Source organism: Esox lucius, chromosome 7 (genome assembly GCF_011004845.1).
Source record: "Esox lucius isolate fEsoLuc1 chromosome 7, fEsoLuc1.pri, whole genome shotgun sequence".
NCBI lineage: Eukaryota > Metazoa > Chordata > Actinopteri > Esociformes > Esocidae > Esox > Esox lucius.
Window position 1 is genome coordinate 29,288,786 of NC_047575.1, and position 15,609 is coordinate 29,304,394.

The following is a 15,609-nucleotide window of genomic DNA, read 5'->3' on the forward strand; positions in this document are numbered from 1 at the left end:
GGCATGTTTTTTCAACACAGAACAAAAGCGATGAAGGAACACATATCATCACAGGTTCTATGACGGAAATGTTGCACTTACAGTGAGGAAAATCTCCAGAATGTTAATTGTTAAGAAATCCTAACAATCTTCATAAGGTGTCTCCACATTTGTGCAAACACTAGTAACACTAGTTTATTTTATAAAGTCCTGTGAATTTCCACGACTAAGACAATCATTACTTTCAATGTTCCTGAATATAAACTGAAGTTTTAATGAAAGAATATTCCAATATTCTCTAGTAAGTGCATAAATACTGTGGGTTAATACACAAAATAAACATTCTACAAGTTTAGCCTCAAAAAAGGTTTTAATCAGTATACAAGCATTAACATATGGTAGATCTTTAACATTCTTTAGTTGAACCAATAACACAAATTCACTCATCTGAACATGACAGGAAACATTGTAAGTCACCCTCACAATGCTGTGAGTGAGACTTGAATAATACTTTAACATAAATAGCACTAATTTAATAATAGATCAGAGGTCTAGGACAAGTCATTCTTTCCCTATTTTATTTGAAATTAAGCCAGCTGCTTTTTTCAGTCACTCATTTTCCATAGAAATTGAATAATTATACAGTATACTGTGAAAGAAAGGAACATTCATTATGCCCATTACCACAAACTTACACAACACTGAAAGAACATACTGAGATAAAAAAAGGAAATGTCAAGTGTTTTCTCAAAGCAGCAATTTGACACAGTAAACCAAGTTTTCATGACTGCCAGAGCTAATTACAGATTTCATTCAAATAAAACCCACATTCATATCATACATATCATGTTTCAAGGAATTACAACTGATAAGTATTCAAGAGTGAAAGATGGAAGTTTGATTCAAAATCAATAGCATGACCAAACGACATGTCCATTAAAGTTCATGGTACAGTTTAAAGTTCAATATTGATTTTACAAAACAAAGAGGGCAGAAATTCTAACGTCCTCTTTTTTGGTTCCTTTAGGAGGTGGCAGACTTCGTCCGGGTTTATTTCCTAGGTGAAAGAGCATGGATCGACGCAATCCGGCGAGCAGATACCCGCTGACAAGTGGAGTGGCGCCCATCCCTCAGATCACAGCTTAACAGAGCAGACTGCAGAGCCTGGACATAAGCTAGACGACAGACAAAACAGTCATTAACACATCATAGTGAACCTAAATATTATGTTAATCAGGAACCAAATTGAACGAATCTTACATAGGACTATAATTTAATAATTTCTTGTTGCAAAGTTACAAAATAAAAATCTGCTGTGTACCCTAATGAACATGACCCAAATGTAATGGAAAACAATCAAAATAAGGATAATATGGAAGCTTATACTTAAACAGGAAGTCACTGACAAGTTACTGATAGAGGTCACAGTTTCACTGGGACCTTGAACTTAGTTGTGTTAATTACTCGTTGCAGGATGTTACTACCAGCAACTGATAATGAAACAATCCTAACATTGGTGTGTCAGGAACAAGGTTGGGGCCCGTTATGTTACCAGCACAATATGTAATTAGATTACAGAGACAGGATAACTTTTAATTGCACATCTGTCTTTTTTAATGATGTTTTCAATTAATGTAAAAACATTTTTATTAAACAATAGCAAAATGAAAAGTTCACTAGTAGTCTAAAGACTGTCATGTGCTAAGTGGGATTTATTCCCCATGTGGAAGATTAGTAAATTACAATAGTATTAGGCTTTAAAGTGCACTTCGGTCACAGGGTCACCCCTTTGAAATTCCCAACTTCCTCCAAAAACAGTTTAAAACAAGAAACCAGGCAAGTCTAGTTCAGCCAGCCCGGAATAGAAAATGTTGATTGTGGCTGCCCTCTCAAGATTCAAACCCAGATCGCCCTTGTGAAAGGCTGTGTCTTTAACCACTACGCTACAGAGCTGACCATTTGCTGGGAGTCAGTGAAGCATGCTGGGTGTCAGTATAGCATATTGACATTATGTAATATTACCATGCATTAACATCACGTCAAGTTTGAATATTTCGTTAGACACCTTTAACCATTGTGTTAAACTGAGTAACGTTTCTTAAGTTTACCTCCACCAGAAATAGTATCTATGAACTGCATGACTTTTGCAACTGGCCATTTTAAAAGCTTATTAGCCAGTACTATGTCGCTAGATGCCATTACGCATTGTGTTAAACTTAGTAACGTTTCTTATTAAGTTTACCTCCACCAGAAATAGTATCTATGAACTGCATGACTTTTGCAACTGGCCATTTTAAAAGCTTATTAGCCAGTAATATGTCACTAGATGCCATTGCGCATTGTGTTAAACTTAGTAACCTTTCTTATTAAGTTTACCTCCACCACAAATAGCATCTATTAACTGTATGGCTTTTGCCACTGGCCGTTTTAACAGCTTATTTGCCATTCGTGAATGACATTGATACAATAACTACTGTATCAATATAGGTGACGATAACAGACTTTTTCATCAAGTGAAAAGACGAGAGTATCGTGTAGCCAGCGAAGTGTTTGACTATCCTGAAGAAATCCTAAGACATCCTTCGAAATTCCACCACAAATAGTCGCAATATAACAGTAGACTAGTGATGGGCGTTCTTCTAGCACCAGGATATTATGCTAGTAGCGCTAACTTCTTTTTCAAAATAAAAGCCATCATTGAACTATATAAGGCGATATAGTTAGTCTAGTCCAGAGCTGGCCAACCCTGTTCCCGAAGAGCCACAGTCCTGTAGGTTCTCTCCAACTCTTATTCAGCACACCTGATTCTAATTAGTAGTTGGATGAAAAGCAGACTCAGGTTAGTCACAAATGAGGCTGAAGAGAAAACCTACAGGACTGTGGCTCTCCAGGAACAGGGTTGGCCAGCCCTGATCTAGTCTGTCAATCTAGTCTGTCATTTTATGTTTAATGTCCATTCTAATGTTGTTCTTGTCTGTTGTTTTTTTACATACTAGATTACTAACTATATGGCCTTATACATTTCAATTATGGTGTGATAATGAAAATCTGAGTGCTGCCAGCATAATATCCTGCTGCTAAAATAACGCTATTGAAGCCTTGTTTGGCCATCACTACAGTAAACAGTTTCATTTTAGCCTTCCCGTAGCTACAGAAGGTTGTAACCAGCAAAGTTTGTCTATTCTGAACAAATCCTCTTTTACCACTGGCCGTTTTAACAGAGTATCTATCTATATAGGTGACGATATATTTATAACTGACTTTTGTCAAGTGAAAAGACGAGAGAACAGTGTAGGCAGCAAAGTGTTTGTCTATCCTGAACAAACCCAATATAATATCCAACAGAACGGTTTTATTTTAGGCTTCCTATTACGTAGCAACATAAGGTTATAGCCAGTGAAGTTTTAGTCTGTCCTGAACCTCGGGCATAATGTGTTCAGACTGTTACGGGAGTCGAACACGTGACCTGTTGTTCCGTAGCCCGCTTCTCTAACCACTATGCTATTTAACAAGGGGCAGTCAGACAGTCAGGGACGGACTCACTCACTCACTCAGTCAGTAAGAGACAATCGCTCTTCTAGGCCGACTCCGCTTACGCGGTCCGGCAAAAAGTGAACTCTGACATGGTGCTCTGACATGGTGCATCCCCCCCCTCACCTGAACCTTTTATGTAGAATGGGATTGGTGGGAAAATATTTGAGACAGAGGGAGATCATGTTTTAGACAAGATGTTTTAAGTGTGATATTCGAGAATCATTGCAATTTCAAATGGGTAATCATGTGAATGGAGTGCAACTTTCAAAGGCCAAGAAGCATGAAGCCGGTAAGTTATCATGGCTTCAATTGGAACTTAACACGAACTACAACTCCCACTATGTGGATGTCTATCGTTCAAGAGCTTGTCAGTCTACAAATGTTACCCTGTTTATCTCCCAATTTTCCCAATATCCAATATGTGATCAAGGCCCTGCTTCACCACAGCAACTCAGTGGACTCAGGATAGTTGATGCTGAGATGTGTCTGCATATCTGATCCCTTTTTGTTTCTTCAATCTTGATTGAGCTTACAGACGCCCAAGCCACTACAAGGATTCAATATTGCACAATGAGGCAAGACATTCATATTCCATATCTAACTCATAAACCCGGATTCAAAAAGTACTGGCTTGCAACATTCCATACAAAAGCTGGACCATGATGTAATGAAACTCTTAAAACGAACTGTAACAAACCTGTCCTGCAAGTCTTCCTTAAGTACAGGCATGCTCTAGCATGTACAAAGCTTTACTTACTACAGTAGTCTGGTAGCTTGTATCTATTGTGTTTGAAATATACAGACCGGAATATTGAATAGGACGGGTAAGGAACAAGCTTGTTGATCCTATATACGATGGAATTCAGCAAGGATTACTGGGTGTGGCCATTTAGGTAGCTAGGATGTCTTTCTAGAGACAGATAGGTTGCCTTTCACAATGATCCAGGAAAGGAATGGGATTTCTAAACTACTAGTTAGTTCTGTTGAGTTTGCTAATTTGCTTGCCACTTCGGAGGCCAGTGACAATGTTTTTGATTTCATTTACAGTGGGGAGAACAAGTATTTGATTCACTGCCGATTTTGCAGGTTTTCCTACTTACAAAGCATGTAGAGGTCTGTAATTTTTAATCATAGGTACACTTCAGCTGCGAGAGATGGAATCTAAAACAAAAATCCAGAAAATCACATGTGGGCTGATGAGACAAAAATGTAGCTTTTTGGTCTAAACTCCACTTGCTGTGTTTGGAGGAAGAAGAAGAAGAAGAAGGATGAGTACAACCCCAAGAACACCATCCCAACTGTGAAGCATGGAGGTGGCAACGTCATTCTTTGGGGATGCTTTTCTGCAAAGGGGACAGGACCACTGCACCGTATTGAGGGGAGGATGGATGAGGCCATGTATCACGAGATCTTGGACAACAACCTCCTTCCCTCAGTAAGAGCATTGAAGATGGGTCGTGGCTAGGTCTTCCAGGATGACAACGAACTGAAACACACAGCCAGGGCAATTAAGGAGTGGCTCCGTTAGAAGCATCTCAAGGTCCTGGAGTGGCCTAGCCAGTCTCCAGACCTGAACCCAATAGAAAATCTTTGGAGGGAACTAAAAGTCTGTATTGCCCAGCGACAGCCCCGAAACCTGAAGTATCTGGAGAAGGTCTGTATGGAGGAGTGGGCCAAAATCCCTGCTGCAGTGTGTGCAAACCTGGTCAAGAACTACAGGAAATGTAGTATCTCTGTAATTGCAAACAAAGGTTTCTGTACCAAATATTAAGTTCTGCATTTCTGATGTATCAAATAATTAGATTCCGTCTCTCACAGTTGAAGAGTACCTATGATAAAAATTACAGACCTCTACATGCTTTGTACGTGGGAAAACCTGCAAAATCGGCAATGTATCAAATACTTGTTCTCCCCACTGTATTGTCTGGCAGATACATTGTAACATCCTGCAGTTCATGTTAAGGTGATAGTTTTCTAAGGCCATATAATGTTTATTTTATGTGAAAGTATCAGATTAAATTATTCAAAAAGTTTTAACATGTTAAATGTTAAAAAAGTTTGACAACCATTTGCTGAAACCATAACCTTGTTGTATGAGACAGCTTGAGACATTTGCTGCTGTAGGTACCTTTATGGTTGTTGTAGAAAACACAGTTGTTTGCGCATGTGTCAGGATGGGAGTCCCAGAAACTGTCTCCGCAGCAACAAAGAGGAGGGAGTTCTGTCTTCTCGATAGCCATCTTCTCTTTCATCTGAGCTCTCAAAGCCTCAATGTACCTGCCACAGGAAACAAAACAATAACTTTACGTAGAAGATCCACTTCCTGTCTCAGCAGCGAATCTGTCAAACGGTAACATGCACAGAGAGAGAGAGTGCGGTAGGGGAGAGACCTGACTAATAAGTATGTTTCTCTCTCTTCCTTCCAGAAGACACCGAGTGGCCTGCCTCACCGCCAGCCAAGATCTCTGCCCCAGTCCTGGTTCCTGCATTTACTACTACACTGGTTCCTGCTCTAGCTTCCATGTCCTCGCTGTGCCCCATTACAATGTATATAAAGAATAGGCATGCAATGAATTTGTAAGTCTTATTTTGGTTTTGACCTGAAAAAGACCCAGCTCTTATCAATAGATCAATTAATTAGAAGCATTTACACAATCTTTTGTGTATACATGATTTCTTTTGTCATGTACTATTCTTTTAGCCCAGCACCTACTTTTCAAGCATGTACATACTTTCCATTGACGAAGACAATTCGTTGGTAACGTTTCTGGGCCTTTTGTAGCCCACAAAAGTTCAGCCCTACTGTGCTCTGGCTGTGCACACAATTTTGGCTAGATAACTAATCTTCCAAATGGACCGTTGACTAATCTATAACTCTACAAGATAAAGAAAAGGCATTAAAAAAAACAAGTGAGAAGAGTCCATCTGAAACAGCTGACAAAATGGTTTCTATGGTAAATTACAAACTCAAGGATAATGCCCAACATCAGTCTGACCAACCATCTAAGCTTGGAAATATCTAGAAGAGTTCCTCCAGTATGGACTGGCTTGCTTTATCATTAATAAGGCATATCACCTCCAACTCTGGCTGTCAATTGCAGAATGCCCAGGACTCTCCAAAACAGTGATGGATGTAGATTGCTGCTGACCTGCTGTGAAACAACTTTCTTCATGGTTACATGTCAAAAACAACGTATGGTGGAGGCTCTCTCAGAGTGGCTGTGTAAACCGTCAATCAAGGATGCAGCTGTGGTGTTCCAAAGGGGCAGGCCCACCCAAATAAATAGTTCCTGCTAAATCTACTGATAACCATGGAGAACCACTGATAAAAACAAGAAACCAGACAAGCCTGGTTCAGCAAGTCCGCAATAGAAAGTGTTGCCATGACGAGAATCAAACCTGGGTCACCCACGTGAAAGGCTGTGTCGTTAACCACTATACCCCGGAGCTGTACATCTGTTGGCTGTCAGTATAGCCTCTTGTCTCCATCCTGAACAAATCCTCTTTTGCCACTGGCCGTTTTAATAGTTAATTGGCCATTCATAAATGACACTGATATAGTTAAACTATAGTTAAAAGTTTCTTACTAAGTTTACCTCCACCACAAATAGCGTCTATGTACTGTGTTTGCCACTGGCCGTTTTAACAGCGTATTAGCCAGTAATAAGCTTTACCGGTATCTACTAACTTACAGGAATAGTCATAAGAATTGAGCAATTGCTAGCGAGTCTGACAAAGCTATTTCATTTCATGGCATAAGAACGTATTTTTTTCTTTCATGGCAAAACAACATACTTCTTTCTTAAATTTGTGAATTACATTTATCTAATAACTATCAATAAGTGAAAAGACTTGATGAAAACGAGAATCGTGGAATCTACCAGAAATAATTAATAAATGTGGTTGCTCTCAATAGATTTGAACTTGACAGGCACATGAGAGGCACTATATTTAACCACTATGCCACGGCATTACATGTTTCAGCAGTTACTAGACTCCATTGAGGATCGTGTTAAACTTAAGAAACATTAGTCAGTTTAACTCCACCATAGCGTCTATGAACTGTATTGCTTTTTCCACTGGCCGTTTTTACAGCTTATTAGCCATTAATAGGGTTACTAGTATCAACTATCTTCCTATGAATAATCATAACAACTGCTAGGAAGACTGAAGATGAACTTTTCCATGCCAGAAAGGGTCGCAATATAACCGTACAAGGCTTACTATAACGTAACTACTGTATGTTAAGCCAGCAAATGTGTTTGTCTATCCTGACCCAAAACGCATGCACGGATGGGTACTTCAAAAATCCACCAGAAACAGTCTCCGTAAACTGTTTTATTTCAGGATTACTATAACGTAGAGACTGAAGGCTTTAGCAAGCCGAAAGTGTCAGTTATTATCTATACGGAATAAATCATAATGCGTACTCTGCTTCGCCTGCGATGAGATACGAACTCGGGACCTATAGTTTACAAGTCCACTGCTCTAACCACTACGCTATTTAACAAGGTATATTCAGTCAGTCAGTCAGTCACTCGCTCAGTAAGGGACATTCGCTCTTCAAAAAATATTGTTTGCCATGTTTTCAGGAGTGACATATCTGATTCTAAGAAGAGTAACACTTTCTATTGCCTTGTGGGCCTTCTCTTTATTCATTTGGATTGTTTAATGGAGTTACCTGCTGGCTTCTTTATCTTTCCGTGCTCTCTCTTTCTTCTCCAAACCCTCAGCCCTCTCATCATCCTCCAGCTGCAGTCGCTCCAGAATCAGACACTCCCTCTGAGCCGCTTCCACTCGGTCCTCTTCCAGCCGCTGTAGTCTCTCCATCTTCCTCTCCTCCTCAGTCCTCTTCTGTTCTTTTTCAGCTTTAATCCTAGAATGGAAAAAGAAATTCAAAAGGTTCTTATTAACTGAAGTGTGCTTATTATACAATGGATTATAATGCGACTGAGTGCCATACTGTTTCATTTAAAAAAAATCTAATTCTATTAAAGAGAAGTTGATGATGTGTGTATCTATGTATGCATGCATGTACGTACAGTACCAGTCAAAGGTTTGGACACACCTAATACTTCAAGGGTATTTCTTTACTTTTTACCATTTCCCAAGTTGTAAAATAATAGTGAATACATCAAAACCATGAAAAAAAACACATATGGAATCATGTAATAACCAAAGAAAACAAATACATTTATATATTAGATTCTTCAAAGTAGCCACCCTTTGCATTTCATACTGTAGACCATGTATGGCTCAAGCATGAACAGAGCATATCAAGAAGTGGTTCTGATTCAGGTTCTTGTAATTATGGCGAGTCACCTTGCGATTCTCCTCAGGTGCTTCCTGTGTCTCTGATGCTCCTTCACTTGTTCCCTCTCAATGTCCATGAATAGGCGCCGGTACATCAGAAACTGAGCCTGACGCTACAAATAAGCATTTTTAGAGTTAATTTAACATTGTTTTTAAGGCACAGAACTGTGGTGGAGTGGGAATGGCTCTCTCTGATTCTCACTGTCTGGCAATACATTGATTCAAATATGTGACTTGTGTAATATGTGCATATGGAGATTTTTTTATGCATTATAAAGACAGACGTTTCAAAACAATCTTGCTAAATGCCAATTGTGTGTCTAATTATTTAATTTATGTAGATTTTTGCTAAAAATACATTGACATCTGTGTCAAACAGTAGTATATTATCTCAAGGTGCATGTGGTGGGTGGTTACTGATAAGTTATTTGGTGGGGGGGCTGAATGGAAGTAACAGAGAAAGGTTATTTGGTGGGGGGCTGAATGGAAGTCACAGATAAAGGTTTTTTGGTTGGGGGCTGAATGGAAGTCACTAATAAAGGTTATTTGGTGGTGCCCAAGTCAATGATAAAGGTTATTTGGTGGTGCCCAAGTCAATGATAAAGGTTATTTGGTGGTGCCCAAGTCAATGATAAAGGTTATTTGGTGGTGCCCAAGTCAATTATAAAGGTTATTTGGTGGTGCCCAAGTCATTGAAAAAGGTTATTTGGTGGTGCCCAAGTCAATGATAAAGGTTATTTGGTGGTGTGTAAGTCACTGATAAAGGTTAATTAGTGAGGGGCCATGTGTAAATCAATCTGGGAAGGGCCTAGACACGTTACTGAACTCTAGGAACCTTCGAGGTAACTCATAAAATATATTCAACTATAACAATAAGGCTACAGACCAGAACAGCAATGTGACCAATTCTTGTTGGAGGACTGTGACCAATTCTTGCATTGCAAATTCCAAATTGTGTGGATTGTGGTTTAATATGCCATTTCACAAGCCACTTAAAGCCCAGCTTTTAGAAGCCATTTCCGTGACTAGTTCTACCCTGCGTATGAGGGCAATGTCATCGTGGAAGAAACCACTGTCATTTGGATAGTAATGCTTCACCAAAGCTGAATAGTGTTGCTGGTATTTATTGGGACTTATTCACAGAAAATTGCATATTCACAGGTAATTACCTTGCTTCAACGTGATCCCAAGGAAACAGAATAACACATTACAAACTCTTTCTAATTCTCATCACGCTGTTCATTCAAGTCTATTCCAGAATCTTTGCATTCCAGAAGGAACAAACCCTCGGGCCATCTTCCTTAATGAGAGCTCACAGACGCCCAAGTCAAATGAAGTTGGTAGAGCGCAATTAGGCAAGGCAACTATATCTGATTACTAAACCCCCAAATCTGGATGGTGCAAGCCAACTTCATTGTGCTTTGCAGGACCCCAGGTCTCGCAATGACACCAGCATTAATTCCTTATTAACGGCAGTTTATTTTGGCAGTTATCTGTAGTTCCAACTGTCCTTAATTACCTACCTGTCTCTTCAGTTCCTCCTGGTCTTCTTTTGGCCAGAGCACTTTAGTAGCTCTATAGTCAGTACTAATCCCAACACTATGACCTGCTGTATAAGGATCGCTCAATAGCCTGCCACATACCTGCAACAAAATAAGCGCAGGTGTGTGAATAACATTTTATTTCTTTTGAGCAGTTCCAACATGTGCATTTTGTTTACTCAATAGAAAGCAAAATAAACTATATAGACTGATATATAAACGCAACTCGCTATATCCTGACTAAAGGAATGTTATGATCAGCAGGCATGTGCCTCACAGGACTGTTGACTGTCTGGTGTTTTGGGGAAATGGGAATATTGAGAAAATGGGGAAGTGTTAAAAAGAGAACCCTGGTGGTGACTGACTGGATCGTTGTCAAAGGTGACAGTCTTGGTCCCGTGACCCTCGTCAGGACCAAATTGAGGAAGAGGAAATTCATGTTGCCCGATCAAAGGAATATCTTCATCACCAACATTTTCTTCTACCTTCCCCACTCTTGACCCCCGGGTTACAGGTTTCTGTTTGGAGTAGAAAAGCAAAATAAAAATATTATAGTAACTACAGTATTACTATAATTGAAAGCTCAGAATTATAAAGCTGGCCAATCCAATTGAAAATCAAACACTATTTTACAGTGCCATTTGTTATAAGTCAAGCTTTGTCCTTGGATGAAGTGTTAAATGCCAGACATTCAGGAGATATCTGGCATAACCAATGTACAGAAGACATGAATTTATCACTGGGAAAAAGTATGCTTGATTCGATATTGCTAGGTAGACCTGGTTAACTAAACAAAAGCAGTGCTGCAAAAAATGTACACTGCGACATTTATAATGGAAATGGCAGCTAAATTAAAATGTATTAATTCTCTAAGGATTATGTCCCTCTTCATCTGTTTGATGGGGTGCATTTTTTTTGCAACAAACTTTAACACATTATGAATACATAAGGAATGCAGAACTATCTATTTTTCCAACTCTAAAAATAATGACATGGATTGACTTCACTTTGAAGAATGCCTGAACAGCTCTGCCTTGTTTTTCCGTTCAGCTGTATGCAAGTTTCAATTATTTCAGATCTACAGGGTTGCACGTTTGATCATTGCATGGACTTTGGCAATATATTAAAAATAATTTGAATAAGGAAAATATTAGACAATTCTTGAATAGTATACGTTCTGCCCAAATATCAGAAAATTGCTGTTTTGATATTCACACCCAAGAAGTCACATTCTGAGCAATTTATAAATCTATGAAAGGTTCTGTTAAAATAAATGGAGCGCTATCCAAAAGTGGCTGAATTCAAATAGATTTCCCCAGTTACATCCCTAGAAACAGAATAAGAATTCCATTGAGGTAGAATTATTTCATTTTCCAGGATTATCAGTTTTTCTAAATTGTCCAGTTAGAAAAGGGCACTGCAAACTCACATCTCCGGGTGGAGAAACCTTCCATCTTCCCCCAGGGAGCTCTGACATCACTTCCGCGTTTCGGACAGTCTGACAGGCTGCCAGTCTGTGTCGGACCTGCTTCATGACTTTACTGTGCTGAAATACCAGAACCAACCCATACAATTATTAGCTTATCTATAGAGCCAATGACAGACATAATACAGTGACACTGACTTAATATGTGCGGAATAAACCCATCCAAGGTATAGTTGGGCTAGAGCTGCATGGTTGTCTTTACACAGGCATATTACTGACTAGTCAATACTTTTTTCTGAAAAAAATATCTGAATTAGGTTCCTGCGCAGTCTTAGTTGAGGAGATTACTGACAGACCAAGGATGCATGTACACTGGCTGACCACTTTTTCTTTTACACCACAACTGGCATTAGACCGGAATGGAGAAAAAAGCGGGGATAAGGTCAAGAGGTCAAATGGATTCATAGATATTTAAGATTCTATTAACACGGAGTGTTAAGCTGTTTTCTATTTTAGGACACTTTATTGCAGGGGTATTCAAATCTTACCCTACAAGGGCTGGAGCCTGCTGGTTTTCTGTTCTACCTCATCATTAATTGGACCTGGTGTCTTAACCCTGAATTTGTACCTGATTAGAGGGTTGCAATGAAAAGATTGAGTGGAACTGGCTTCGAGGGCCAGATTTGAATACCCCTGCTTTATGGTATCAGAAACATTTGTAAAAAAACAAGAACTACATTAATGTTTTCATCTGGCCTTATTGACATTGTTTCAAAATGGGACACAAAGATATGTCCAATCAGGCAGTGGCCCAATTCAGCCCGAAGGAAGTTATTTAAAAGGTATTTGGAAGTTCTTGAAAACATTTATTTCCAAGATATTTAAAAGAGACCACTGCAATACTCTACCTTACATTGGCCCGAGCTATCGGTACAGCTTTTTTATAACTTGCAATGTGACGTGTGGTCAGTATTCATACTGAATAGTCAGACATTTAGACACTTCTAAACGACTTCTAAATGTACAGTAAATGTCAATGTAGATGATCCCATACAGGTTTAGCCACCTGATGCGTTTGCTGATCTGTCGTGTTCTTTCCTTCATAGCTGCTCTTGTGACCCGGTGCTTGGATCCAGTGGGAGTCAGGGCTGTAAATGGCATGTTCCCCCTGTAGTGAAGAGGGGAAAAGGTTCTTCCTCGGGGTCAATCTCTGGGCTGCATCGCTGGACTGCTGGAGCACTCTCCTCTCCTGCTCTGCCTGTAAAGAGAAATTACACTGTCATTTAATGTACAGATTGAGGACCTTGCATGGTACCCTGGTTTGTGTTACAAGCCTTTGACATTGTGATTCTGATCGTCAAGGAGACCAGGATTTTGGTTGCGAACAAAACACATAGGGCGAACTAACATTAGAAGAGAGGATAAAGACAAGACATTAAATTATGTATTACATTAATTAAGTAACACATAAGGAGTACTGATCAAAACTGTATTGGGACTATCCCCTTATTTTAACACTAAAACCACCAGGCCTTTCAGACCAGTATGCGCTAGAGCTAACGCTGTTTAGCGTCATTAGCCCACCAACCGTCCCTAACATGCATATTCCCCTCCGCTGCATCACCAGCCAGCCACAGCATCAGTTAATCTGTGTTGTTCTCAAACTAAATAGTCTGTGTTTGTATCGAAGGTCATACTTATTAGCGTACAAAGAAAAATATGACTTCAAACCACACAGGCTGTAGCGTTTCCATTCGATGAAAAAGGTAGTGTCTCTAAATAGTTTTCAGTTTGTGATTTTAGAATTCTGACAAGAGAACAACGTGAAATATACCTACAAAGGAAAAGTCATGGAAGGAGGTGTAGATTTCAAAATGGCAAGACTTATTTTAATTACACATTCAAATGCCAATTGGCGTAGGTATTTCTTGGACCTAGTGTTAAGACTGTGACATTGTGGAGGCAGGGGGTCTACATCCACTGACAGAGGCATGAAACAGACTAATGTCTCATAAGAAAATACAGAAGTTTGACAGATAGATTACAAAAATATATTTCCATTTTGGGGGCATTTTACAACTATTTTTGACCCCTTTTTTCCCGTTGGTACATGCATGCTGAGGGTACACAATCACAAACTGCGACCGAGGTAACAGACGCTGACAATTGGGATCGGAAATGCATTATGGGAAACATGGATTAACATCTGGTGACGCCACATGACAACGAGAATGTGATTGGTTGACCGTCTGCTTGGCGGAAGTATTAAACATTCCTACCTCCCATGCTAGTATAGGCGTTGCTTTACCTGGTTGAAACGTTTTTTTTTTTTAAGACTTAACTAGCCACTAATGTAAAATGTACTTAACCAGACAGAGCATGCTAGAGTGAGCTTTGCAGTGTGGGTTTTGTAGTCAATATGAATATCAGCAGATTTCTTTAACAACGTGTAGATCTTGGTTGCTAATTTACAATTACATGCAGAAAAAAGTCACAGTATATATTGCTCTCATATTAGGATTATTTAACTATGTACATCAAAAAATGTGTGATTTTGGATGGATTATTCTTTTAATAGTCACCATCTCGTACGACTTCTGAAGCTGCCGCCTTTTCAGGACTTGAGCCTGTTGTGCCACGCGGTGGCGCACTTTGTCCTGAAACCGGCGAAGATTATCCTCTTTCTCCCTTTGAATCCCCAACTGCAACTCCTCAGTCAGCAAGGCACGAACCTGGCTCAAAAGAAAGTATGCGTTAAACTAAATTTGATATCTACATACTGTTATTCCAGTATAATACAGTAGATGTAGCCTAAATAGAGTAGCACATACAGTTGGATGCTCGTCCTTGTAGTATTCCTGTACACTCTCCACCCAGACGCCCACAGGTGCAACTGCCTGATTCCTCTCGGCCAATACTTTATTTCGACTACGTTTAGTTTGAGCATATTTCCCGCTAACAGCCGCGCGGCAGGTTGTGTCGGTTCCTTTAAGATGTCTGGGGACCATTTTGCTTGCTAAATTGCTTACGCGGTGTTAGCGAACAATTACATTCAGTGAGCGCTACTCTAGGTAATCACTGAATACTGACTGTGCCTAGCTAATTTGCTAACAACTGACCCAACACAATACTTTTGACGATCAGCGACAGGCTGTTGACATTAATATCATATGTTCAGAGGGAGTCTACGTCGCGTGCAAATATTACATCCGTGAATAAAACCACAACTGTTCTGAAATTAGAATGGCGTTCAGCCTCGCAACTGCCAGTTTACCGCAGATTTGTTGTTGTTGTTGGTGACGGTTTAACAAAGCGACCGATCTTCTGCTTCCCTGGGGATAATAGCGGATCGCAATCAACCTATTAGGTGCATACCGCCACCTACTGTACAAGAGTGTGTAACATAATTTCATTTGTCCAGCGCAAGCGTGCCGCACAAGCCCTGAAAAGTGAAGCCAAAAAGTCTCGATCGCCCCCTGGTGAGTGGTCCCAGTATAGGTCATAAACCCCGCCCTCCCCATGTTATTCAATGGGACGCGAGACCAACTAAACAATTAAATTACCCTTCAAATATATTTTTTCCGAAGCTGGTTTCTGTCATTTACTGTAGTTTGTATCACGCTAATGTAAATTCAAGAGTTTGTTTTTAAAATAAGTTGGTTTTTAGTTAGTTATTTAATGCTCTAAATACGGTGGTGTGACGTCGTGATTCACAGCTGTGATTGACAGCTGTGATTGACAGCTATCTGAGCCGAGGATCAGGCTTTTTTCGCAATCTTCGGAGGACTGAGGAGATTGGAGCTTTACATTTAATCT

The 15,609-nt window shown here is 39.7% G+C and overlaps 1 protein-coding gene across 2 annotated transcripts; it reads right to left on the reverse strand.

Moving 5' to 3' along the window:
• Positions 1-330: 330 nt before the first annotated feature.
• Positions 331-15,137, reverse strand: ccdc15 (coiled-coil domain containing 15). Of its 2 annotated transcripts, none has more exons than XM_020047743.3 (10): positions 14,625-15,137; positions 14,376-14,525; positions 12,848-13,051; positions 11,797-11,913; positions 10,733-10,885; positions 10,350-10,469; positions 8,836-8,939; positions 8,195-8,389; positions 5,642-5,790; positions 331-1,154 (listed from the first exon to the last, which is right to left on the reverse strand). In XM_020047743.3, the coding sequence occupies exons 1-10, from the start codon at positions 14,799-14,801 to the stop codon at positions 1,030-1,032; spliced, it is 1,494 nt and encodes a 497-aa protein (XP_019903302.2). In that variant the 5' UTR covers positions 14,802-15,137; the 3' UTR covers positions 331-1,029. The 2 variants fall into 2 exon arrangements, with proteins under 2 accessions (XP_019903302.2, XP_010868612.2); XM_010870310.4 differs by having other exon boundaries at positions 12,860-13,051; positions 14,625-15,135.
• Positions 15,138-15,609: the final 472 nt, after the last annotated feature.

Bases quoted from the DNA above. Each gene is read 5' to 3' on its own strand.
- ccdc15 (XM_020047743.3), bottom strand. From the start codon at position 14,801: ATGGTCCCCAGACATCTTAAAGGAACCGACACAACCTGCCGCGCGGCT. The intron at 10,886-11,796 runs GTGAGTTTGCAG...TACTCCAAACAG, and splicing joins AGGTTTCTCCACCCGGAGAT to AAACCTGTAACCCGGGGGTC. The intron at 8,940-10,349 runs GTAGGTAATTAA...GCTTATTTGTAG, and splicing joins AGGAGGAACTGAAGAGACAG to CGTCAGGCTCAGTTTCTGAT.